Below are 26,772 nucleotides of genomic sequence, written 5' to 3'. Positions count from 1 at the left end.
TTATGTATCAAATTACTATAGAAGGGAATATTTTAACATCCACGTACTTCAGTGTGAAAAAACGTTAAACGAAAATTGAAAAACAAACGTACTAAACATCAAATCAATCAACAGCTTTTTAAACCTTTTTTTTATATTTATTAGACTGTGAATAATCTGTAAATCTTTGCATACTTGCAATCGATAAAACCTGCGAATATGCATATATTTATATATATATGTATGTTTGTAATTTCTAACACATTTCGTTATTGCTTCCAACTTGTTTCATGCGTGCACTCAATTTGTACGTCTCTAGTAAGTCGCAGCGGCCACTGGGTGCATTGCTGTGTGGGTGGTTGTACAAACTGCAAATATGGCATACATACCGATATGCTTGCCTACCATACTGAAATGGTGTCAATGTCAACGTAAACGTACAACCCACACCTATGCAACCCATGCAAGGTTGTGCGCTGCCTACCATTTAACGAGTATGCCTTCGCGTAGTCTTCGTTAGCAACGTGAATGCAGTCAAAAGGTTAAAGGAAACATTATAACATATATGTATATGTATGTATCTATAAATCTATATATATGTATATATGTACATATATACTTATATAATCAAATGTTGATTAAAAATTTTATTCGAAATTCTCTAAACCACGGTTTTCTTTAAGCGCAAATTTTCAATTGAAATTCGCGCTTTTCTACCTCATAAATGGCAATGAAACTTATTATTCGCTTATTTAGTTTGAATTCTTAGACTTGGTATACTATTTCAAAATATTAATGCATTAAATCGTACTATCTGCTCTCTTCTGCGCTATTTAAAGATTTTTCTTCCCATCAGCATCCATCACTCCAAAGCTCCGAAAATAAATGCATACGCCTACATGTGGATGCTTACGTAGTTACATATTTACGTAGTTATTTTCCTTTCTCTTAGCGCCTATGACGTCATTTCCCTATGTGATTTTACGAAGAAGTAATTCCTTGAATATTGGCGGTTGCCTAACAAACGTCAACGAAGCACTTTACGCAAGTGCGAGGTGGCGCAAAACTAATCATCCATTTTGTTGTTGGGAGCGGGGGGGACTTGTTTACTGGATAAGAAAAAAACACAAAAAAAAAATTTTGAGTGATGGAAATCTTTATTTTGGACCTTACACGCTTCATTGTACGCGTCTGTTTGTATACAAGGTGGCGTAAAATTAATCGTCCATTTGTTTTTGAAAACATTTTTTACTAAATAAAAAAAACAAGATTTAGAGTGATAGAAATCTTTATTTTGAAGTTTACGCGCTCCAATGGTTGTATGTGTGCATAAAAGGTGGTGCAAAATTAATCATCCATTTTGTTTTTGAAAAAAATATTACTAAATAAAAAATAAGTTTTTAGATAATGGAAATCTTTATTTGGAACTTTACGTGCTCTATTGCTTGTATATTTGTATGCAGGTTTTATTAACCTGTTAAGTGATTATGTCGTATATATGCATCAATTTCAAAAGTTCATTTTTTAGTTAATGTCGTGTATGTGCGTCATGCCGAAAAAGGAAATTGCATTTGCTATGAAATTTAAAGTTAAGCAAAAAACGAAAATTTCCCTGTTATTTTGACATTATAAAGTAAGCATGAACACTGAATTTCCTGATAATCGTTATCATACTCGTTCAGCCAACGCGCACGGCGAATCCAATTTTTGGCTGAAAACCGGTTTTGCATCGGACAGTCCATCGCTTGAAATTAATTCAGCACAGTAAATCGAGCTGTCTAAGAAAAACTAATCGATTAACAGGTTAAGGTGGTGCAAACTTTATCATACAAATTTTGTTTTTCTATATACTTGTTTACTAAATAAAAGTCTTTACGCGCTCCTCTGCTACAGCTGTCGAGTGTCAAATGTGTTTCACGTTTGCAAAAATTATAAATCTTCCGATTGGATGATTAATTCAGCGCCACCTTGTACATGCAACGAAAAGTGTCGTACTTCACATTCGTGCTCGTATTCCCACAATTAACTGATGCAAAGTTCATACTAATTTATTTTATGTTGTTTTTTAATCCACATTTTTCACCACCGTGTCACTGACCAGCAGCCTGCGAAATGTCTTTAACCCTTGCTCATATAATTTTAATAAAACTGCACCCTATAATTAATTTTTTTTTTATTAATTAGACACCTTGCAAATACTTTGACTTACTGCTGCTGCTTTCCTCGCATTCGATTATTCGTTGTTTACATCTTGACTTATATTGAAGTGTATTTAAATATAATTTGGTTAATTAACATTTTTGTGTTTTGAATTGGAGAAAAGGCAATATGTACACCCTCATATGTGTATGTGTATGGAAATGCAATTTGATCGGCGAAAAAACAAAACTTGGGATTTCTTTAGAATTGAGCGTAGGTGTTGCTTTTGTTATCTCATTATTATTTTTTAGTCACATGAAAATTGCTAACGGCCAAAAAAATCATTACGGATTGTACTTGTATGTTAGTATGTGTTCGCGTGATTGATTTTTTTGTGATAAATTTGAGCCGAAATAAATAAATTTAAAATTATTATATGTCTGTATATATAATATATAAGTATGTATAAATAGATACATTTCAAATTATGCCTAATTGTATGTTTATACGGTAGGAATTATTTTCAAAATTGCGCAAAAATAAATCATTTCTGTATTTGCTCGAGCAAATTTATTCAAATTAGTTAAAATGATCTCAAAAAAAGATATATGATTGTTGAACTTTGTTTTTTTAAATAAGTACAATAGCGCCCTCTTTGTAGCACATCATCTTGTGTCGCCAGAAGGTTTTTGGTCTTCTTCGGTTCCTAGCACCTTGCGGATTCCACCGTGGAGCAGCCCTTCATACTTCGCCGGCTTATTTGCGCAAAGTGTGACGTATTTAGCTAAATCGTGTGGAGTTCTTTCGGTGACTGGAAGTTCTTTCGTCGAATTAAGCAACTCCTGATTTGAAATAACACAAAGCCCAAAGATTTTCAAGATTTTGCGCAAGTAGGCGTTGACGATGACGTTGCAGCCTTCGGATAAGCACGAATGTAAGCGGCCAGGATTCGCGGTCAAATAGCAACACCGATTTCGCGTTGGAATTAAAAATTCGTAGCTTTATTTTGACTGATATGGAATTTGCGTGTACATATATCTAAAATTTATACAATAAAATATTTCAAGCAAAATTTGCATATATAAAATCGTTGCTTAGACTGCGACTGAGTTTATACTAAGTTTCTCTACGCCCTAAAATGTATAGGTTTCAATTTTTTTATAGCAAACAAATACAATAAAAATTATATTTTACTCTGAATAAAATAAAATGGAAAATCTGATAATTATTAACTCCACAAACAAAAATTCTTTATCTCTTAATTTTTACTTACAATAAATTCAAACAATTTTTATAATATTTTCTCCTTCTTTATATTTTCAGGTAAGTCCCTTTGAAGTCAGTACACCAGTTCAGCAAATAGGATCTCAATTTATAGTAAGTTTTGCGTAACAGAATTATAATTTAATTGAATATTAAAATAACTCAACTTGCGCACGCTCAAACTGCCGAGACTGCATCAACTTACCAAGACTGTATCCCTTCGATTACCAATTTCTCCCAATTCTGTTCATCAAAATGCGGAAGCAAAACTGCATTTGTCAAACGTCAAAGTCACTTTTTTTCTTGCCATAATTGCTAAAAATGGATTATTGTTAAATTATGACTTTCCATTTTAATTTAAATCGAAAATTTCCCTCCAAATTTACTATGCCATCGCATGAAAAGAAAAAGCATTTAGATACTACACTAAAAAAGGAGGAAAATAGAGTTTAGCGCGACCGCAATGGAAAATATGTGCAATTTGCTATCGTTACAAATTTGCTATCAGTCAAATGGACAGCTAAGCTCGGAAAAGAAAAACAAACAAATGTATGTATTAAAAATTGTACACTTGGCCAATACAACTCTATTAACTTCAATTCGGTCGGTCGGTCCGTCTTATGCATTGCAGTCCGATTTAATTGCATTTCATTGTATTACAGTTCAGTGAAGTTTGGTTCATTTCAGTTGAATTCGCTGCTCTTTTCTTCACCCGTCCAGTCAAAAGGCAGCAGCAATTCGTGCACGCGAAACTCGATTTGTGGCATGAAGGAAAATTATACGAAAATAATGTTTCTTCATTGCACCTACTCGCCTTGGCTGGGCGTTGGAGCACGTAGAGTACTTTCGTATAAATCCAATAGCACCCTGGCCAGAAATGCTCTTCCAGCTGCAATAATTCGTATGCCCGTATGATTTTAGCATCAGGAAAGTGTTCGGTTGGTGAAATTTCGTGAAGTACGGGCCATTTTTCGCGTATAAATAAAACAGCGAAAATTTAATTGTGCACACTTCATGCCCAAATTACCACAATGCCGTCTACTCCCCCACAAATGGCTTCTTACACGAATGCCCACACCCATCAGCGGCAGTCTCAACTTCATTTTTCTGCTTCGCCTTCCTTTACTGCAAATGGTAGCAGTTGCGCAACGATGTGCATGCACTCTACAGGAGTCCATATACTTATTTTTACGCGTTTTTCGCAGAAGCATGGGCTTTTATGCTTTTGCTGGTTGTTGTAAATATAGCGCTTACCTACATTTTTGCGAAGAAACATTTTTTTTTTTATTTAAAATATGCGGAAATCATCGCTTAAGCAAAAGTTTAAGCATAGAAGAATTGGAGTGAACTCTATAATTTTTATGTATTTGTTAATTTATTTTAATTATAAATAATCTAAAAGTGCAGTATTTCAAAAAAGTCTATGAAAACCAGACTAATACTAAGCCACTTAATCAAAACTTAAAGTTTACTTATTTGATTTTAATGAAGAAAATGTGACATTTCAGAGAAAAAATAGAATCTAGTTAAGGCATTCATTTTGTAACATTTTTAAGTAGTACTTTGTGGAAAAAAATCAGGCCAATATGGCTTGGCAGCAAATTGCATTCTCTCAAAGTTCTACAAATCAGAGCATTAGAAGTTTAATTTGTGCTCGCCAGAAAAGGGCATGATTTCGTAAACTTCGCTGTGAAGTTAATTTTCTCGAGTAACGATGGGGAGTAAATCAACCATTTATCAAATCGAAAACGAAAATTAGGGAGAGAATAGTTCTTCTATCTAGGGATTTTAGGTTGATGCGCAAGCACCAGTGAAATGCAAAGAACGCAAAGCGTGACGGACAAAGACTTTCTGGGCATGTTGTCGCTCTATGTACACATTTAAATACAGATTTTCATCCCATGCGTTAGTTGAATCTTACTGATTCCAAATTGAGTCCATACAATTGTATCAATTAATAATCAAAAACTAGCTTCTTATTAAAGTGCCCTAAATAGCATAGAAATAAATAGTTTGTCTCAAAAAAGGATGTAAAAAACGCTCAAAATGTCTTGACTTAAAAAACCCAATATATAAAATTTGTTCAGTATTTCAGTATAATTTTTATCAATAAATAATTAAAGTTTTACTTCTTATTAAAGTGCCCTAAAGAGTGTAAAATGTCGTGATTTAAAAAAACCAACATATAAAATTTGTCCAGTAACAAAAAATACATTTTTTAAAATGTTGAGAGACAAAATGTCCAGCCATACGACACAAATATTCTAGAGTTTATATACTAATTATGAATCTTTCATTTTATTAAAAATTATTACTAACTTATTATGGCAGGCAGGTGGTGGCAAACCTTCGAGTGTATTTTCGCCATGAAAAAGCTACTGATAAAAACCATTTTGCCGTGCGGAATCGGCTTAAAACTGTAGGTCGCTCCATTTGTGGAACAACATCGAAGCACACACTACAAATAGGCAAGCCAAACGCATTTTGCTGGCGAAATTTTACGGCTGTGAACTTAGTACTAGCCTTAAAATAAAAAAGCCAAAAGTTCAATTATCAAAGAGATTTTCCATTCCATTAGAAAATCCGTGTATGAACCCTTGTGAAACCATATTTCTTCATCCACTTTTAAGAATTATAGTCATTCGTTTGTTTTCTGTGTAATTAAAAGAAATGAATTCATATAATTTATTGCTGCTAAATGGCATTATGTGAGAGCATTCTGTACATGCACTCATTTGCGCTGACATTTTCTACGGATTATAAATAAACATTAAAAGTTGCTCATACGCAGCGTTCGACCTCTCTATAATATGATGATTATCATTGAAGGTACTCACAACAAACTCACTTTTTTTGGAATTATGCTTTCTTATTTTCACTTCTTTTTCACTTTTAAAGCATTCTTTTCAATTAGTGATACAATTTTCAAAATGCTGGGTTTATTCTACTGGAAGTTTATCTTTGTTGGATTTTTAAGTTCAATTTGATGTTGGAAAAATTTTTGTTTAATTGGAAATCAGGCTCAGTGGTACACTTATTGTTTATTTTGAAACATTTAAATTGGAAAGTTTCTTCCCTTCACAGTAGTAAGTGCATATACATACACACATACTTACATACATAGGTACAAAAGAGGCAGATAGAGCACAACTGTGTTTTCCCCACTTTTTTTAAGTTTTTAAAGCAAACGGTTTGTATGCAAATACGCTTAAACTTACCAAATATGTATATTCGAGTAAGCGTTATACTATTATTATTTACGTCTTTACGAGTAAATGAGCAGTTTTGATAGTGCAGATAGTCACATGACGCACACCACAAATAGGAGGAGGAGTTCGGCCAAACACCCAGAAAAGGGTGTAAACGCCAATCGTTTATTTATTGTATTTATATTGTATAATAAAATTGTGCTTTAAAATTAAAACTACTGCAGCGTTTCATACTTGTAAACTAAAATTTTATTAATTTCATGTATTTAACGATCTTTTTTCACTTCATGCATTTTTCATGTTTTCCAAAAGCACATATGGAGACTTCTCGCGTTTGTTTTCCCACTAAATAACTATGTGCGAGAACATTTTCTGTACATATTTGCTTGTGTAATCTGCTTAAATATTGGAAAATATTTGAAAAATTTCAAATTTAGCGCATCGTTCACTGAAAGCGGAAAATTTGCGGTTTATTAGTCTCTTAAATTTTGTTACATATTTTACCACTTCTCTAGGAATTTCCAAAAAAACAAAAAAAAAGTTCGTAAATCATAATGGGGGAAAATGAATTAATTAAAATAAATTATGAATGCATTTTAAACTAACAGTTATTGCATAATTTGCCTGTGATTGCGACTAATGAATAGTAATAGGTGTATGTGTGTACAAATATAAAAATGTTACACAAATACTCATACATAATTCATATTTAATGCTCTTCAGCAATGCGTTTCGAGGTCTGGGTTGAGACATTGAATGCTTACAAACAACAACACAGCAACTAAGTGGGACAAATAAAAATGTATGAAGGAGTAGCTCTTATGTACATACATATATACATATGTAGGTATGTGTGCTAGCATATGGGTCTACATAAAATGTATCCCATATGTAATTGGGTTCGTATGTATGTATGTATTTTGATCACCCGCAGTAGCAGCGCCTCCGTAACTATGGCAAATAGATACCAAGTATGTACTTACACGCAAATATGTCCATATGTGTGTGTGTGTGTACTCGTTTATGTTACTATATGATTCTATATGCATATATGCTGCTGCGAGTATATAATGAATAAATTGCACTGTAAATATGATTGACCTGGTTTACTTTTCACTCCACCCCAGTGTTATCCACTCAACCCTACAGCAACGCAGTGTATCACGACGCCGTTGCATGCATGCAACGAAACTTGCCACACGGCCTTGCTAAGTGCCGCAAATGCAAGGCTAGGTGGGTGGCAGAAATGCAGCAATTGAGTTAAATTTTTAAGTTCTATTACAGTAGTGGCTTACACAATATTTAGTGCAGCGATTTCAGATTTCCACATCGATGCCACAATGGATTTCACACCAAACAAAAAAAAAACATAATAAAAGTGAATATATAGTAATATATTATATTATATTAAAAGGCTATTGAGCAAAATAATGTCTTCATGAATGGTCATCCTCTTGACAATCATGAAAAAATTGAATGGCATTGCGAAATGTTGCTTTATCGCCTTAGCTGAACATCCTTGATCACGGCAACATATTTTATGCACACACACTTACACATTCAAGCATCCACAATTACATGCGTAATGTTTTTTGAATTCACCTTGACCGAATTTGCTGAATAAAATTTTAAGTAAATGCCCAGCACCCGCAGCTTCAGTCACCTGCACTTACACATCTCCCTCCCACACATATGCAGCAACAATGTCGATTACGTTTTTTTGTTGTTAAATTTACTTGCATAGAAATTGATTGTCCTTGTGTCACTTGCGCGTTGCTGCTTCTAACTTTTTCGCCTTGTTCCGCATGCTCTGTACAGGCGTCCCCCACTTCTATAGGACCTTTGCAAGGCTTGACCCGCTTTCATTTACCGTAATTTACCTTGAGCATAGCATAAAAAGGATTTTATATGTACTCATTTATATACATACCCAACCGCTATAACTCGTTTCTCACAATACAAGCATTCAAATGCATATAAGCACACATACATACACACATATGTATGTGCATGCATGTAGGAGTGCATTTCCCACAACAGTTCGCAGTACATACAAGTATCATAGATGTGTTGGTGCACACTAAGTATATAAATGCATATAGCATAAAACATAAGCATATCTACGTATTGTGGGTAGTACATACAAGTATCATAGATGTGTTGGTGCACACTAAGTATATAAATGCATATAGCATAAAACATAAGCATATCTACGAATGCTATGCGAAGCCTTGCGTTGTGCCAGCACATATTTGGCTGCTCTTGCAAGCATTGCATTATTTTGGCTGTGGCACTTGCAACTAAAGCTGCAAAACGAGGTCAAACCAGAAGCGGACAGCATCACTCTCAATTCAATGCTAACACAATTTCGTCCTTCGCAAATGTACATATGTATGTACATATATGGCTTAGACTCGTGCCGACCCGCGACTCCGCAGCAAACCAACAGCACCATTTCTTTATAGTTTATTTTCTACGCTAATATACAAAGGAAATTAAAATGATGCCTCAAATATTCACTCTTCATTGCAGTAATTAAAAGTTTAGTCCTTGCAATAAATATTTGGCTATGGGTTAACTTTGGATTGCTAATCGCACCAATTGAAATTGTGTCCTATTAAAATTTTTTCCTACTTGAAAGAGTTTTATATTGCATTTTATTCTTACCTCACTTCACTTCACTGGGCCAACGAATTCAAAGGAAGGTAGTGATGTGTTGAGTAGTATGCATTAGCTGGGGTGCGAAGTTCTCCTGCTTTCGCCAATCCAAAGCACTTGTGCGTTCACATACTACAGCTAGTGCAGAACTATGTATAAGTAGTTTTATGGAAAAATCTGTAGCATTTATGAGTGCTAACCTACTGCACTTTTACTAACTGAATATTTAGGTCAGCAGCTTTGTTGTCGATTACATGCTTGCGCCAATTTTATATTTCCTTAGTTTCTTTTCTCCACCCCACATCAATGGCAATTGCAATTGCAATGTAAAAAGTTTTATTAATTTTACTTACCCAAGTGCTGCATTTTTCGCATTTCTTCATTTTGCTTTACAGTTCATGATTTTCTTACTTTATTCTTTCGCTATATTTAACGCTCGTGGCGCCACTTGCACCGCAGCAGATGTCCAACATACCAAATATCTTCGGGCAATGTTGCCTAGAGCAGGTAACTTGTTGGTAGAGCGAGGCTTCGCAGCAAGGAAAATGTAACATTTATCACATTTAATATATTGCTTATGAATTTATGTACTCTCAAGTCGGTCATGATAAGAAGAAATCAAAGTCGAATAGAAGTTGGGCAAAAGATACTTCCCTGTTTTGTTTTTTTTAACGAGGAAAGCACACAATAATCGCGCACAGGGAAATTTATTTCAAAAGGATTATTTTTCAAATAGAACAATACATATGTAGTATGTATTAATTTATTTAAGGCACAAGGTCTAGAATTTCGAAAAAATCGATTTTTTTTTTCATATTATGTTTATAAATAGTTTATACTTTCAAAAATATACTTTCAAATTTTTATATTGAAATTCGTTGTATTTTAGACGTTACAGTGAGACGGTTTGGAGTACGACGCCTAGGTATAAGCGCGTTAACCGTATTTTTCTCGAATCTATTTTTTCCGAGTTGGCGTTGGTAATTTCTCAAAAAGTACTGAACCGATTGATTTGAATTTTTAATATGTTATTGAGTAGACTTGTGGCTCTCACGGGTAGCAGAATTATAATTTTATAATCAGTTTTTCTATTTTTTTAAGAGCGAGAACTTGAAAAAAATCGTTATTTTTTTGTGCTTCCAAAAAACAGATAAAATATTTAGAAAATTTTTTTTTTTTTTGTAAATGTGCTACCCACCATAGCGGCATATCTCCTGATGAATAATCGACCGAATTGTTTTTTTTTTCAGACGTACCTGAGCAGCCCAATCAGTTATGCCAGTGTTACGTCAGGGGAAGCAATTTTTCTTATTATTGTCATCGAAAAAAAAATGTTTTTTGATCTAATGAATAAAAACGATTTTCAATTGATACTGATTGTTTTTCTTCAATTTTCAAACTTCACGTCTCTAGACCAGAAAGGTGCCTTAATGTATGTTCACATATACATACGCATAAATGCAGATGGAAGTATTTCAATATTAGATTTAAAAACTAGTTTTTAATTTCTTTTTTCAGAATCTTAACACCCAAAAAGGGTGTACGCGCCAGTTATATATGTATGTATGTATATATAAACTAATTATACTTGCATAGGTATGTACTTGCCTTCATTAGAATAGAATAATTACATAGAACAAAACAATAAATAACTAACCCAATAACCTAACCTAGAATTATGAAAATTATTCAAAAGTTTTTCAAAACTCTATTTTCCCATGTCTGAGGGCAGTAATCGTATTTGTGTAGGTATAATAAGTACACATATTTATACATACAAGGAGTTATGCGTTTCTATTTACACGCATACCACTGGGAAAGAGGCCAAATGTTTTTTAATGTACTTGGTTATTGTGACTCATAATTTTCGCATTAAGTATGGTTTTGCTTTGCATGGCAGATACACAATTTGAGGTGAGGTAAACTCCGCACTCCCGGAGTAAGAGCAGGATTATGCACAAAAAGAGTTTCTTTTGCGGCAAAATATGCGCAATTGTTGTTGAAGAGAAGTTATAAGTTTCGATAAACTTTACCCCCTATTAAATTATATACATACATATGCAATAAGTATACGTATGTGCGTGTGTATCTCTATGTATGTGCATGTATGTCGTATATGTATAACGACGAGATACAAAATGATTTTTCTCCCTACAGCACTTTAAAAGTTTAACCTTCGCGTCACTATGGGCTAAAAAGAACTCCATGCTTTCAAATGATACATACTAACATTCTGCATACTCGTACTTCCATTGTACAAAATTTCGGTAGACCAACCTTTGACACACTCATATACTACATATGTATACAAAATTTTGAGTATAACGCTTCGAATAAATAAAACTTTAAAACGACCTCAAAAGTGCTCCTAGTTTCTCTTAATCTTATCTTATCACGGAAACTCAAGGCACTGTAAATTCCACAGCACTAGAAATGACTCCGTTAGTAACTTAAGAATTTTGCAATTTTCACTTTTCATGGAGTATTGCACATACATATGTATGTATGCAATAAACGTAAAGTTAGTCATGGTTTCATTTTCCCCGGTGACCTAATTTCTTTCGTTTATTCTCTCTTAATCGTTTGTCCTTTAGCAGCTCTTACCAGAATAGTTTGCTCTTATCTGGTGTGCTCCCAAATACAAATCCATCTCTTTCAATTCATCTCTCATTACTTAGTGAAAGGGAAAGCAACACATCAGTTTATACTCGCATACAACTTACAACTAACGAACAACACTCTCACCCTCAATTTATCTACTCAGTTATGTTTATCAAGCAACTCTCTTCAACGGAACTTGGGAACTCTGTGCCTGACATCCTGGCCACTGCGCAACACATTAATTGATAACTCCATATTCGTTATAAATATCTATCGGTATTTACTCTCGCAGCATGTATGTACTTGTGTTTGTTTATACTTTGACCTATTTTTGACAGTATCTTTATTTCTGTTGCGTTCACTGGATTGGTTCGTGCAATTATGTTGGACGGGCTTGCACACACATACATATGTATGCTTGTGTTCCAGGAAGTTGGTCAATAAAAAACAAAATATTTATTTTTCATTCAATTTATTGTGTCGCCTTCAAAGTGCACCCATTCCAAAATAATACATTTATGCAAAAGAATAAACCAATTATGAAAATATTCATCAAACGCATTTTTCTGTATCGACTTCAACTCTGAATTATCTTTTATGCTTTCTGCCGTTTGAAAGAGATGCCTGGAAATAGTAATTTCAGTTTTGGAAAGAGAAAGAAGTCAGTCGGATAATGAAAAGCCCCATAGCTGCGCCGCATAACACTCTATCGCTCTAGTGCGAGGCTAAAAACTATTTCCATTTTGCACTTACCTTTGAGGGAATTTGGGATATTCGAAGAAGTTGACAAAATTCAATTATATTTTTTTAAAGAGGTTTTTTCATCTGCCCCACACATACGCCATCTTTTTGTATTTTCTTAGAAACTAACTCTCGGAATTATCATTTAAATACATTGAACCTTATATACATTTTTAAAACATTATTTTAATATGACGCTACAAGATTGCCCCACAAACAACTTTTGGTCAAAAACAATTCAAAGTTTAGGGAGAAAGCTAATCATTGAGTGGAGCTTTGAAATTCAAAATAGAGGAAATTGGAAAAAAACATTGATTTCATTTTACCAAATTAAAAATTTAAATTAATTTAAATTATGTATGTACCTTTCAGAAAATTTTAATGATGACGCTTCTTGTTTATTTCTTAAAAATCTGGCATTAATCAGCCGACCACATCACATAGTAGTAGATTATTCCACCAGCACGAGCCCATGCGAGCTTACCAAGCTAAAATCAATATTTGTTGGAGCATCAATGCTCAACAGCTCCAGGGTCATAACTCACCTTCGCCTCTCATTTTCCCCGTCAATAACTGGCTCACACTCTCCTTAAGCTAATCAATTTGAAAAAAGAGGATATACAGAAATACATACATACATACATACATCTGTAAGAACATAATCTGCCCATATGACAAAATATATTGTATGTCAGGGGGAAAAGGCATGAAGAGAGTTGACTTTTGATGTTTGTATGCATAAATATATCGATGCATTGATAGTTGTCCACATTTCTGTGTGTAGATACATACATAAATAAATACTATACCATAATACATTTTTTAGGATGTTTTCTCATTTGAAAAAAACATTTTCATAAACAGAAAATTCTGCTATAACTAAAATTGAAATAGAAGAGCACAAATTTAAGTTGTCTCACAACTTTTAAATAATTTCAAGCAAATATAATATGTATATAATATATATATGTTGTATGCAGAAATATATATACCTATAAGTACATATGTGCATATACATATGTATATAGTGTATACATTTGTATGTATATGGTCCATAATGCAATTGACCTAGTAAAAGATCTATGTATTTTATTTGGCGCACGCAAATAGTGTGCATCAAAATACATATGTATATGCTTATGTATGTATGTACGCTCTGCTTGCTATTCGCCGTTTTAGTGTTGAATCTTCTCCTTGGCATACTTGTCCTCGTTCCCGTTTTCGTTTTCGTCCTCGTATGCCTGCATGCTTTTTTATCAACTTATGCGTACATACGTACCGTTACAAGGATACGCCAAAATATTAATATTGCACATGCACTGCACTCTTCCCAACCAAACTTGCCCTGCCGGCTAATCGGTCTGAAGCAATCGGTCACCTCGCACCACTTGGTCAGCTCTTCAACCTCACCCACTTTCATGCTGTACATACGAGTACATACAAACATAAATACATACATACATACGTACGTACTTACATACATATATATATACAAAGGAATGTACATGATGGACTCGTTTTGGAGTCGCGATTTTTGCATCGCCTTTCGTGTTATCATTCCGGCTAGCGGTATTTTCTCATGGCGCACTAACACATTCATAGTTAGAACCGGCACGCCGTCAGTTGGAGATTTCTCTTGGCGGTCCTTTGTAGGCTGACTATACGACTTGTTTGCGCGCGCAATGCTGATATCGAAATATTAATGGCAACGGTGAATGTTACAAGTAATAAATCGATTAAGAAATCAACATTAGAATTCTACTACCAATTCATTGAGTAATACCCATTTTCATAAACACTTTGGAGCGAGCTTTGGAGAATAAATAGGAATGCGGGATCGACACAGACAAATACGACATACCAGCCTAAAAGTAGGCAAACTTATATTTACATAAATATGTGCTTAGTAGTTATGCAATTGGGGAAAAGAATTTCGTTAAGTTTTAAACATTTAAATTTGTATTCTAAATTTTCTTATAATTATTTACGTTGGTAAGCAATTGTTAATCTTAATTCTTCTTCTCTTTACAGACAAACAAATCCAGATTCAGATGTACCTGGAAAGGCTGCAAACACATAGAGCACACACCCAAGAAGATCGAGAGACACATAAGGAATGTTCATTTAGGGTAAGTGAGCCTTGGTTTTATACAATTACATAGACATTTAGTAAGACCCGGTTTCAAAACCCGTGGCGGGTATAAAGCACAAGATGATAGAAAAGGTTTTCTCTAATAGCGGTCGCCCCTCGGCAAGCAATGGCAAACCTCCGAATGAATTGCTGCCATGAAAAAGATCCTCACAAAAACCATCTGCCGTTCGAAGGCCACATGAAACTGTAGGCCCTTCCATTTGGTGAACAACATGGAGACACAGTACACAATTAGGAGAAGGAGCTCGCCCAAACACCCAAAAAGGATCTAAGCGACAATTATATATACATATGTATGTATATATTTATATATTTTCTTGGGAAGCGCATAGATCCATTACGAAATTTGGATAAGATTTAGATTTATTGGAGGCTTGCACCTCGACCTCGCATGGTTTGGTGCCAGCTAATCTCCCTTGGTCTATTGCGATATTTACAAGATAGTGAACTCGAAGCAAGCGACGGTTGGAGTGTTCGAGAGAAAGATTCTGCGTAAGATTTTTGGACCTTTGCACGTTGGCAACGGCGAATATCGCAGGCGATGGAACGATGAGCTGTATGAGCTTTACGACGACATAGACATAGCGCAGCGAATAAAGATCCAGCGGCTTCGTTGGCTGGGTCATGTCGTCCGAATGGATACAAACGCTCCGGCTTTGAAAGTATTCGATGCGGTACCAGCTGGTGGTAGTAGAGGAAGAGGAAGGCCTCCTCTGCGTTGGAAAGATCAGGTGGAGAAGGACTTGGCTTCACTTGGTGTGTCCAATTGGCGCCGGTTAGCACGAGAAAGAAACGACTGGCGCGCTTTGTTAAACTCGGCCAAAATCGCGTAAGCGGTTATCGCGCCAATTAAGAAGAAGAAGAACTCGAAGCAAGAGTGAAAAAGCATCTGCAGATCATGTTTTAATTTGCTACTGTATTTTACTGTTGTACGGCAGAAGTCGTTGTGAAGGCATTTACCGGTAGTGCATAGGACGTGACACATACTATCACTCCCGGTCCATTTAAATGTGTATGCCTCACTTTGTTAAGATTAACATTCCGCATACATCAACGGGCAGTGCTGCTAGAGTGTTGCCTTGGCCGGATATATAGTAAATCCAAGTCGTGCCAGTAACGTAAAATCGACTATCATGGAAACCTTTTCAGCGCCGTCGAATTTATTTGGACCACTTATCTTCACTTACTAAGACGTGTTGTTGACGCATCAACTAATAGTTTAGCCCTACAAATCCACTTATCGTCGCAGCAGACGATTCGGGATTTATGCAATTCACAAACATTTGTTGAGAAACTTTTTTACTGTTGCAACATCAGCATTTCATGTTGAAAAAATTTTAAATTATTGAAATCTACTGCATTTATGCATCTCTAAATTAATGACCTATCTGTTGATCTTAGAAAAATTCCTGCAATGGTTATATCTAAAGTGATAAGCATTTTAAAAAATACACTAATTTAGTTTCCAATTTAAGTTTGGTAAATAAAAGCAGTTGGAAGGAAAAACTGTTACAAATGAAAAGTCCTTGAGTAAATGTGAACGTCGTTTTTTCGCTGCTAACTTTAACCAAGGAAACACTCACGCCAATCACCTTGACACAGTGAGCCAAGCAAAGTGCAAGCTAAATGGCACAAGTGGGCAAATGCGCGCCACAGTCGTTGCAATTCACAAGCACATCGATGGCACCGCCATCACGACCACCGCAACCACCGACAGCAGCGACAGCGGCAACGGCAACAGCAACAACAAGAACAACTGCAGAGGCGAATTCTTTGTCATTCGTCTATCTCTCGACTCGTTTCTACATTTAGATTCATTTGCGCTGATGTGAAAATCTGGGCCAGGTACACATACCTATGTATGTACATACACACATACATACACATGCATATACATAGTATATAGTTGCACCATAGCTACATGTTTTATTATGTACCTAAAATGTGCCTAATATGAAAAATGGCAAATCACCAACAACGGCTCTATATGATTAGCCAAGTATTTGCGCAAACGAGTGCACTCGTATTTGTGATGAGCATTCGTGACGGCGAGTGTTACGCACATACAGATGCACATTTGTATTTATTTGGAGGCCAAGGTTTCCTACCCTTGTCTTGCACTTCAGGAAGCTACCGTTTTTAATAGGCATTGCCCTGAATTACAAATCGAAAGATAACAGCGTTTCAATTTTGTTTTTGTTGTTTTTTTTTGTTTTTTAAGCATAAGTAGGCGCAAGTTGCTTAATATGCATTTAAAAATCTCCAGCAACATACCCAAAAAATGACACACATTAATTGATTTTGTTTTTTCATACAGATCTATTTCCGCGTTATAATTTTAGGTATATATTTTTTAACTCTACACACTAATACGAAGCGAACTTTATTCTTCAATATCATCCTCTATCATATACTTTTACATCAAATGGTTATACAATAATATAACTTCAGCTTTTGCAAACAAATGAAATGTCTAACTAGATTGCGAAATTGCATCCATCACTTAATGCAATGACAATCAAAATAAAATAATGTACTTTTAACATTTGGATACAATATTTTTATCTATATTTAAATAGTAAATGTGTTGCTCAAGATGTCGTTTCGCTCCCGTTAGAAAATTAACATAATAATCTCCTTAATTAAATGTAACTAAAAATTAGGACGATGTTCTATAATAAGAGACGGAGAAATAGAAATGCCTACTGCTAACAAAAAAAGGTGAAAGGAACAGTATACAAGTTATTTTAATTCGTTCAAACGATATGAAAGAGGTTTGCATTGCATAAATACATAAATAGTGGCAAATATTATAAATTTCAGCAAGCACAACATTGCGATAAGTCGCATGCTAGAAAATGAGAGCCCGCTGGCGTTCTTAATATTTATATTTATATTAAATGGATGTAGATGCTTACAACGCTTATAACTAGGAACTATGAACTACAGCCTACATTAAGGAGTACAGTTAATACGCGTTTATGTATTTAGTGCTAATATGTATAACTAAATACTAAATACAAAAAGCACAAAAATTGGCTTCCACTTTAGTCTTACACAAAATTAAAAATCTAACTAATAGAAACTTATGGATAGGCTTAATGTAAAGTAACATACTTCGATTTCATATAAATAAGTTATTTTGAATGCCAAGCGTAACTAGCAAACGATAGGAGTACAGCAAAGGGAACTAAAGTGAATTTAAAAAATTAAGTTACATTTCAAATGCAAGACCTGAACGGCTGCAGTCTCGGTATTTGTTAGACGTAAGGTAAATGCTTTTGTTTTTTTGTTTTCGCTAATCAGTTTTACTTTGACAATAATGTTTACTTCTCTTCTATTGTAACTGTAAATCAGTATATGTAGAAGCAGGCTTGCCAAGCGTTTTATATGTATATATCTGGGGTAATAAAACATTTCTCTTGGTTATACAGTAAAACATCTTGAAAATTGCATTGCTACGTGAATACAATCGCGTTACTCCGTTTTTTTGCACTTAAGCTACGTGGTTTATTATTATATTTAAATTTAAATTATTCAATACACATTCTATTTACTGTATGTTTACTACTAAAGAAACACAACATCTATACATTGTTAGTCTGCCATGATTGTTTCTTAAAGTTTAGCTTACAGTGCCAATCGCTTCAATAGCTTCCTATTACTAGTTACGGTTTCTGTATGTTGGTGTATTATCAGTTTGCACTGAAAACATATGTGTATATGAGTGAGTCATTTGTATATGTATATTCTGTAGAGCCGTCTGTACTAATTTACAAAAAACATTTCGAGGTTAAATAAATTCTTTTCTTACAAATACATCCTGGCGAAAACCACCACGCACCACAAAATCACTGATTTAAAAAAAAATACTCTATCTTCGTCCATTTCTTTAAAATCATTTGTGTTTGTGTGTGTACCAAATCCAAACGAGCATTAAATCTATCAAAAAAATAAATAAATATTGGTTTTAAACGATTTCACCTTGACATTTAAATGTTATCTTTTCCGGATGGTCGTGTAGCCATAATCGAATAGTTTCAATAAAAAATTGACCATGTTTTTACACAATTCGAAAGTGCCTTGAACTACTTAATTTAGTTGTGAGGATTCATAAGCGTGTGTGTGATGTCCATTGAAGTTTCCGAAAGTCCATTAACAGTTATGCCATTCGGTAAATTGCTTGCTAAAATAATTCAGTGTTATTAGCAAAAACAAAAACAAACAAAACACATTTATAAGCGCAAAAACTTACCACTTCGAGCTCCCTGGGTGGTGTCTAATTGTGACCAGTATTGCTCAGAAGGGCTTTGGGTGCTAGTTCCTGGTGGTGCCTGCACCGGTGCACCTGTGTATCTAAAGTAAGGATTTTTCAAATCCAACGTATTGCTTGAGGATATCAATGTTCCTTCTATATGTAAGTCAATCGTCACATCATAAGATTGTCGTCGATTAGCTTCAAGCAACACACGCCCGGTTAAAAGTTGGCCTTGTTTAATAAAAATCGGCATGGGCAATAGACAACGCACTTGATACCAGTGAGTCAGTGGTGCTGTTGGCGACGTGGAAAGCCAAACCTGCTGGCTAGAGCCACAAAACTCAACATCAAACCAAAAAGCGAGTCCATGGCAGATGCCGGTTTGCAAAATATGAAACTGGAGTGGTATATCTGAAAATGAAGCAGCAAATGAAATTAAATATTTGGTAGTACAGCAGCATTCTTTATAGTTTGCATACCTATATTGTGTAAGTCATTCTCATTATCACGGAGAAAGTCACAAACGTGGCGTACAGATTTTGCCATGCAAATGCGTATGTCAAACGTATCGACAATAGGCTGTCGAAAGTACTCCTTCATTCCTTCTTTATGAAGCGTAGTTAAATCGACCCCATGGAACGCAGACTGATACCAAAAGTTGGCTTTATTGTACTGTTCCGAATAGAGTGATTCATCAGAGAATGGGGCAATGTGCAAGTCACCGTGGGTAGGAAACATTTTGCCGTTCGGTTTCAGCCACTTTCTGGCATGCAAATACGTTTCCAGCATGCGTTCGTTATAGAGCATATATCCCATTGGCTCTGATATGATTACATCAACCATTTCAGGAATATCTATTTCTTCTATTTTACCGGGCATCACAAAAATTTTATCTTGGACATTGTTTGAATCTACCAATTGCTGTGCGTATTGTGCCATATTAGATGCTTCAATAGCGTAGACTTTCGCAGCTCCCGCTTGAACAGCAAAGAACGAAAGAATTCCTGATCCAGCTCCAACGTCCAACACTATTTTGTTCTGTACAAGCGTAAAGTTATTATTGGCGTACATACATCAAAATGCAATAAGGTCTTACGTGAAAGTCAATTGAATTCCCAAGTATGGCGCGCTGGTATGTGCTCGTTCGAACGTAATCTTGCATCATATTTTGTTGCTGCGATAAATAGCCATAAAATTGGAAATACTGTGAAGCGGAAGACTCTTCAGTTCGTTGTGAAAATACTGATTTTGGTCGAAGATGTTTTACACTATCGACTAGTTTTCGAAACCGTTGCTGTTCTGCAAAACGAAATAGATTGATAGCTTGACATATAGGGTTATCATTTATTTAAATTGACTTACCATAGACAGATGTAAAGCGAAAAACCAAGTTGTCGCTATCCAGAGAAAGCGCATAGGTTTGACGGCCTATTTGGGCGGCATCCGTATCATAAGTAAGCAAATACTCTTTAAGGACATTCGAAGTGTCGTTATCTAAAAAATTCAAGGAATGTAATATATTTTGAGGAAATAATTTTTATATTTTTTGTTTTTGTCATTCGAACAACTTCTCATACTAACCTAGAGTAATTTTTAACAGCACTCCTTGAGGATCATAAATGCATAGCAAACTGCAACTGTTCTTATACTTGCAACTAAATTTAAGATTCGTCTCATCTACAACTTCGCTAATTACTACTCCATTAAAGCTGCAAGTGCCGTCTGCACTAAGACCCCCGTTGCCGCCACCGCTGGTACCACAAACGTTAGATACTGTAAATACCCCACTGTTGTGTTTACTATGACCGCTGCTATTCAATGTACACAGGGATGAAGAGGAATTATTGCGTTCAACTCGTTCATGAACAACGTTATTGATATTAGTTGACATCTTTACTCTTAAACACAGCCGCTTATCCTTCTTTGCTTAATGATGCTTAAAATGTCTTCCCTTGCCTACTAGTAATTGACTTTACTGGCTTTGACGAATTTATTACCTAACAAGCGTGCTTTTGGATTTATTCCACCAAATATATGCTTTTGAGCTAAGTTGATTATATATTGCATTTACACTCGTGCAGGGCTCTAAAACCAGAGAAAAGAGTTCACAGTAAACCGATGCAATTACTCGAATATATACTTGATTCTTAACGAAATGTTCCTTTAATATTAATAAGTGCAGTAGATTTTGGTACTAATGTATTTAGTCCGGGGTTAGAGTTAATGTTTTCGCTGGCAAATTACTTAATATTTCTCCATAAAATTCACAACAAACGCGCGACAATTTGGTTTTATTATTATTTCCAATGGATTATTCCTTTGTCAATTTACTATTGATTCGCTTTGTTTGCTACTTCCACCGCTTTGTCGGGCGTCTTTCGATTAATGCCGTTTTGTCTTCTTCTTCTTCGCTTGAGGTTTCTTTGTTGCGAACACGTTTTAGATTACTCTTATTAAATTGCCAGCAATTATTTTAACATGAACCACCTTCCCATTCTTTCAGAATACTTCAAGAAGTTTTTAATATCCTGAAATGATTTTATTAGCATTATATATTTATTCCTTACTACAATATATTTGCAAAAAATAAGAACTTCACTTTGACAACAGCACCACACGGCCACAAATCAACTACACGAATGCCAGCAATCAAGAATCGCGTCATTTCATTCCTCACCGTTGGTGCAACGATACCTGCGAGCTGCTCTACTACATCCGTTCTTTGCTTTCATACATATCTTGTCATCTCTTTTTAGCACACGTGCTCGTGCTCGCCATTGAAAAGAAGGGTTGCATAGTTTTGTAATAGATTTTTAGCATTGCTTCAACAGTGACAAAAATAACATACAATTTGAAAAAGGAAAAAATATATTAATTAATATATCACACATATATGTTTTTTATTTATTTAAAGTAATAAAAAAGCGCGTCGCTCCGCAGATTACGATGAATCATGCAGCGAAAATGACCATGAGGAGGAATTCTACTATACGGAAATTGAAGACGAGGAGGAAGATAGTAAAACACCGAGCCCTACATCACCTCCCACACTCAGCCACCGCGACATGGCACGGCCACCACACGAAGATCCTGAATACCAAAGAAAAATAGTGGGAAATTATAAGTGAGTTTTCTATATTGCGAAAGTAGATACACTAATGTGTAATAGAAGTATGCATGTGCCACACATTAAACTTATAAAGAAGCGCGGACATATTTATGTTGCAACTGATCTATAGAAAAAAATGTCATGAAGTAGTAATAAAACCCTATAATATATGTATGTATATATGATCGGCCTAAAATTAAATATATTTAGTGTTGAGTCGCGTTAGAGGTTAGCGTGCGATATTTAGCTTTGCAAATCTTTTATCAATTGGCTCAGAACGTATAATAAACAACATAACCTCACTTAATCGCACGTTCAATGGTAAACAAATAATGACATTGATTTCATTCTCTCACAGGCAAGGACGTGTCAATCAACAGCAACAGATTCAACAAAGTCAGGGTCAAAATCTAATAAACGGAAAGACGGTATTTCACGGCGGCACTTTTATTACAAATAGCAATAGTAGCAACAGCCAAAATAACCATCAAATGCAGAACAATTGCATATCGACTTCATCGCTAACTCACCACAACTACTGGCAGTCATCCTCAGTACCGGTAGTATTAGCTCCGCAAACCGCCACTTCAGCGGTGACAACAAACTCAAGTCAGCAACTTCAACAGCAGCCGCAGCCACAGTATATTAAACACGCTCGATCATCGCCACGTCCGTCCCAGTCGACCGCGCCATATCCATCGCCAACGTACCATCATAATTACAGCAGCAGTCCGAATGCGTGCATTAGCAGTAATGGCAATAGCAGCGCCAATGGCAACGCATGTAACAATCAAAGCAGTTCCATCGTACACAACAATAGCAGTGCCAACAATATGCTTCAGCAATTGTCCCAACAAAATGTCACGGTGACGGCACATCATAGTGGTGCTCATCACAGTCAGCAACAACAACACCAAGTACCGGCAGTAACAATTACGCCAAATTATCCAAGCAACCAGCAGCAACAACCACAACCGCAACCGCAACTACAGCACATTCATGGCCACCAACAAACGACGCACTCCAGCGCTGCCGGAACTATAGTGACACTCCCTACAGCCCACGTAAACCATAATCCACAACATCATCAACAGACGTCTCATCATAACCAGCAACAGCATTCACAACATGTAGCTGCCGCCACGACAACTAAACACTCACCGAACTCACCAAATAGACGAACTCGAGGCGAGAACAAAAAATGCCGTAAAGTATATGGTATGGAACGCCGTGATCAATGGTGCACCCAGTGCAGGTGGAAGAAAGCATGCAGCCGATTCGGTGACTGAAAAAGGCCCAAAACGTCGGCGGCGGCGGAAACGGCGGCGACGGCGACAGCGACAGCGATAGGAACAGCGAAAATGATTTCGACAACAACGACAGAACTGGCAGCGAGAGCGAAATCAAAGTCATTATCAATGCATAAAATGGACCCTGGGAACACAGAGATGCTGGTTGCGTCAAACTATTCAAATACAAAGTACAAGCGAACAAGCAACAACTATAATATTGGCCATAACAGCAACAGAATTGCTACCCACAAATACAAGTATTTGGCAGCTTCCGCACCAGCAACTGCCGTGGCCACCTCCGTTATTGTAAAGCCACCAAATAATTTAAGTAAAATTTCTGCTAGCAACAACAACAACAACCACAACACTGCCAATGGCAGCAATATTGTCCATACTCCGCTGTCTAGCAACCATAACTATGATATAAACACGGATGTAGAGAGTAAATTACAACAGCAACAAATGAAAGTTGTTGCAACTGCCAATAACAGCAACAGCACTAATAACAATCATTTGCTGACCATTGCTGCCTCAAGCGCTGAACCGGACGCCTGTATGCGAACGTCGCTGCCAACAGAATACTTTCCTTAAGCACCAACACCACAAAACAACAAAATGAGGGCTGTGCCCTTTGCAATATAAACTATTGCTGGCCTCGATGATGAGCATGAGGACGACGATGTAACAGCCGCAATAACCACAACAGCAAGGAACATTTGTATGAACACAAAATCGGCTATGTTCGCTAACATTTGCTGCAATTTTTATCATAAAATGTTTTTTTTCTATTTATTTAAGAAATGACTTACAATATTTTGCTTTTTTGTTATTGTTTATTTTTTGTTGCCTTTACTTATTTGATTAATCATTCATTTGATCCGCCTACAACGGCAATTTTACACTATAGATTAATTTTATGGAATTAGAAAAATTTTTCTTTATTATTACATACATATAAATATATATACATACATACATATATACATACAAAACTTTACATTAATAAAATATATACATAAATACGTATAGTATTAAGAATTTCGACCTTGCGTGACTCTACCTTTATCCATTTATCCATATTAACCGGCGACATCTATACAGACACAGTTCAAGGAAAAGCGAAGTTACAATAAGTTACAATAAAGTTACATAAAAAACAATCTAAATATATGTGAAAGTAAATACTTTTGAAGTTGCAAACAAGTGTGTATCTGTATTATAAATAGACAATGTTAATAGGCAAATCAACAAACATATGTGTGTATGTTGCATAAGTTCATAATAGATACTTAAGCATTACTTACATTAATCATAGTAATCATAATGGAAATGTTTAAATTCAGTTAAATAGAAAAATGTTAAACCAAGACAAAAGAAAAAGAAAGCAAACGAGACAAGAAATCAATACTAATTTTTAGGTTAAATGTAAAAAAAGGGTTTAGTGGAAATAACTACCTACGTTTATGCCGGCATACACACAAAGTAATACAACAATACAACAAAATAAACTAAACACAAACAAGTAGTACCTAAAGAAACCTTCTTCACCTACAAATTCTACAAATCAAAGTCTCATTTTCAAATTTGATTTTTTGTTGGTATTTCAATGGACTTTCATTTATCACGCTTGAAAACATAATTATAAAATCAACGTTTGCTCTTGTACTATTTACCAAATGCTAACTCCAAATGCTAAACATTTGCTGAAGTATAAAGAAATAAACAAAACGTTTTCAGTGCTAGCAATACGCAATACTTCATCCTGTTATGTCAACGACAAATACAAGAGAAAAATATGTACTACGTTTTTTTTTTCTCTCCTTTTTTTTTGTGATACGTAATGACTTTTGATTATCTTAAAAATACGTACATTGGAAAGTTCTATGTCATAATATGTAGAATATTTTGCACTGGTATTTACATCTGCATGTGTATTGAACTGAGAAGAAGTATTAAATATGTATTCTTGAAATTCTGATCTGGTTAAGGTAGCGACTGGAAATAGCCTTTTTAAGAAAGGAAAAATGCTCATAAGAAGTTTGGAGTAGCAAGAACAAATATCTTATACTCGAAGAGCAATTTAAAAATGTTCAACTCTTGAGAATCACATTGTTCATTTGCTGCAAAACTGTCATAATCCAAAAAAATCAAAATGTCCAGAAAAACGGCTTCAAAGTTTTAAATTTACTATGCCTCTATCAAAACGACGCTACTTGGGGTGTACCAGTCTGGTACTTCAACCACTTCACCTATGCCTCTTTAAGTAAAAGTAAAGACGCATTTTTATTCCAGCAGCACTCCTCGTACATTGCTGCTACAACAACAACACATTTTAATCTAATGCGATACTATTAATCGATAGCAGCAAGAATTTTTTACACAGCATACAAGATGAGCTGGTAGTTCTTTCTGCATAGTTATTACAAAAAAAAATTGGATTATGACACTCTTGCAGCAAATGAGCGTTATGTGCATATGTATGTATGTTTCTAAGCAAGTACTTGAGTTGAGGTGGAGATACCGAAAACCTGTTTATGTGATCAACATATCTAGAGAAAATATAATTATTGTATTAAAATTTACGTGAAAGTCGAGACACTTCATACAGTAAATGCCACGTATCACAATTTTTTTAATTCTACCGCTTCGTTTTTTTTTACCAAAAAACTCCTCCAAAAAGACAGTTCGAGCAAGTAAAAGAAACGCAAATTGTAGAAACGTAGAACTCTCGCAAGATAATGAAATTAAAAAGAAGTGTTCAAATTTATGTAATGCTTAGAAATCTAAATTTACAATAAATTATTTAATATGTACTTCATTCGAAATATGTATGTTATACATTTTGTTTAAAATTTTAAACACTTTTTTGTACCTAAAATTACGATTGGATGAAAATTAGCATATGTATAGCTGCTATTATGAATTTCATTGACAACTTAAAATATGACACTCGATGATAAGAATAGTTTTTCACTTCGATCACATTGTTTTATTTGACTAGAATATTATTAAGTTATACTCACTTCAAATTCAAATTCAAAAAAGATTGCATACTTACATACGTACTCGTTTTTGGCAAATGTATTTCTTTTGTTGTCAATGAACGGTATTTTCAAAACGTTTGATCTAATTTATATGCATACATACATACATTTATATATATATATTTACTATATATGTGCATATGTACATATATACAAAAATTTATATACGAATATTTGTATTTAATTATCTTTACTTTTCGTACTTTTCGTAAATCATCGCGCTATCTCTGGGTGTGTGTTCCCTTTGATCTGATCGTAAACGTGATTTAAATGAAATTCGTGATAGTGGCCATTGTATATAAATACGAGTATATTTGTCTTCATTTT

At 35.1% G+C, this 26,772-nt stretch overlaps 2 protein-coding genes across 5 annotated transcripts in view; one reads left to right on the top strand and one right to left on the bottom strand.

Annotated features, from left to right (window-relative positions):
* The window catches only part of LOC128871950 (myb-like protein Q), a 31,346-nt gene extending 5,116 nt beyond the window's left edge, over positions 1-26,230 (top strand). Inside the window, exons 2-5 of the mRNA XM_054114191.1 lie at positions 3,442-3,495; positions 14,622-14,719; positions 21,915-22,124; positions 22,468-26,230. Coding sequence (XP_053970166.1) covers positions 3,442-3,495; positions 14,622-14,719; positions 21,915-22,124; positions 22,468-23,398 — 1,293 coding nt within the window. The 3' untranslated portion in view covers positions 23,399-26,230. The remainder of the gene's footprint in view (positions 1-3,441; positions 3,496-14,621; positions 14,720-21,914; positions 22,125-22,467) is intronic.
* LOC128865333 (histone-arginine methyltransferase CARMER) lies at positions 17,038-21,807 on the bottom strand. Of its 4 annotated transcripts, none has more exons than XM_054105548.1 (8): positions 21,600-21,807; positions 21,141-21,528; positions 20,582-21,085; positions 20,363-20,494; positions 20,097-20,299; positions 19,480-20,038; positions 18,998-19,411; positions 17,038-18,928 (listed from the first exon to the last, which is right to left on the bottom strand). In XM_054105548.1, the coding sequence occupies exons 3-8, from the start codon at positions 20,889-20,891 to the stop codon at positions 18,840-18,842; spliced, it is 1,707 nt and encodes a 568-aa protein (XP_053961523.1). In that variant the 5' UTR covers positions 20,892-21,085; positions 21,141-21,528; positions 21,600-21,807; the 3' UTR covers positions 17,038-18,839. The 4 variants fall into 4 exon arrangements, with proteins under 4 accessions (XP_053961523.1, XP_053961539.1, XP_053961533.1 ...); XM_054105564.1 differs by having other exon boundaries at positions 21,245-21,528; XM_054105558.1 differs by lacking the exon at positions 21,141-21,528 and having other exon boundaries at positions 21,568-21,807.
* Positions 26,231-26,772: the final 542 nt, after the last annotated feature.

The sequence above is a fragment of the Anastrepha ludens genome, chromosome 2, assembly GCF_028408465.1.
Source record: "Anastrepha ludens isolate Willacy chromosome 2, idAnaLude1.1, whole genome shotgun sequence".
Lineage (NCBI taxonomy): Eukaryota > Metazoa > Arthropoda > Insecta > Diptera > Tephritidae > Anastrepha > Anastrepha ludens.
Note: the sequence above shows the minus strand (reverse complement) of the source record. Positions and strands in the feature narration are given on the sequence as shown.

Bases quoted from the DNA above. Each gene is read 5' to 3' on its own strand.
- LOC128865333 (XM_054105558.1), bottom strand. From the start codon at position 20,891: ATGTCAACTAATATCAATAACGTTGTTCATGAACGAGTTGAACGCAAT. The intron at 20,495-20,581 runs GTTAGTATGAGA...TGAATTTTTTAG, and splicing joins GCTGTTAAAAATTACTCTAG to ATAACGACACTTCGAATGTC. The intron at 20,300-20,362 runs GTAAGTCAATTT...TTCGTTTTGCAG, and splicing joins TCGCTTTACATCTGTCTATG to AACAGCAACGGTTTCGAAAA.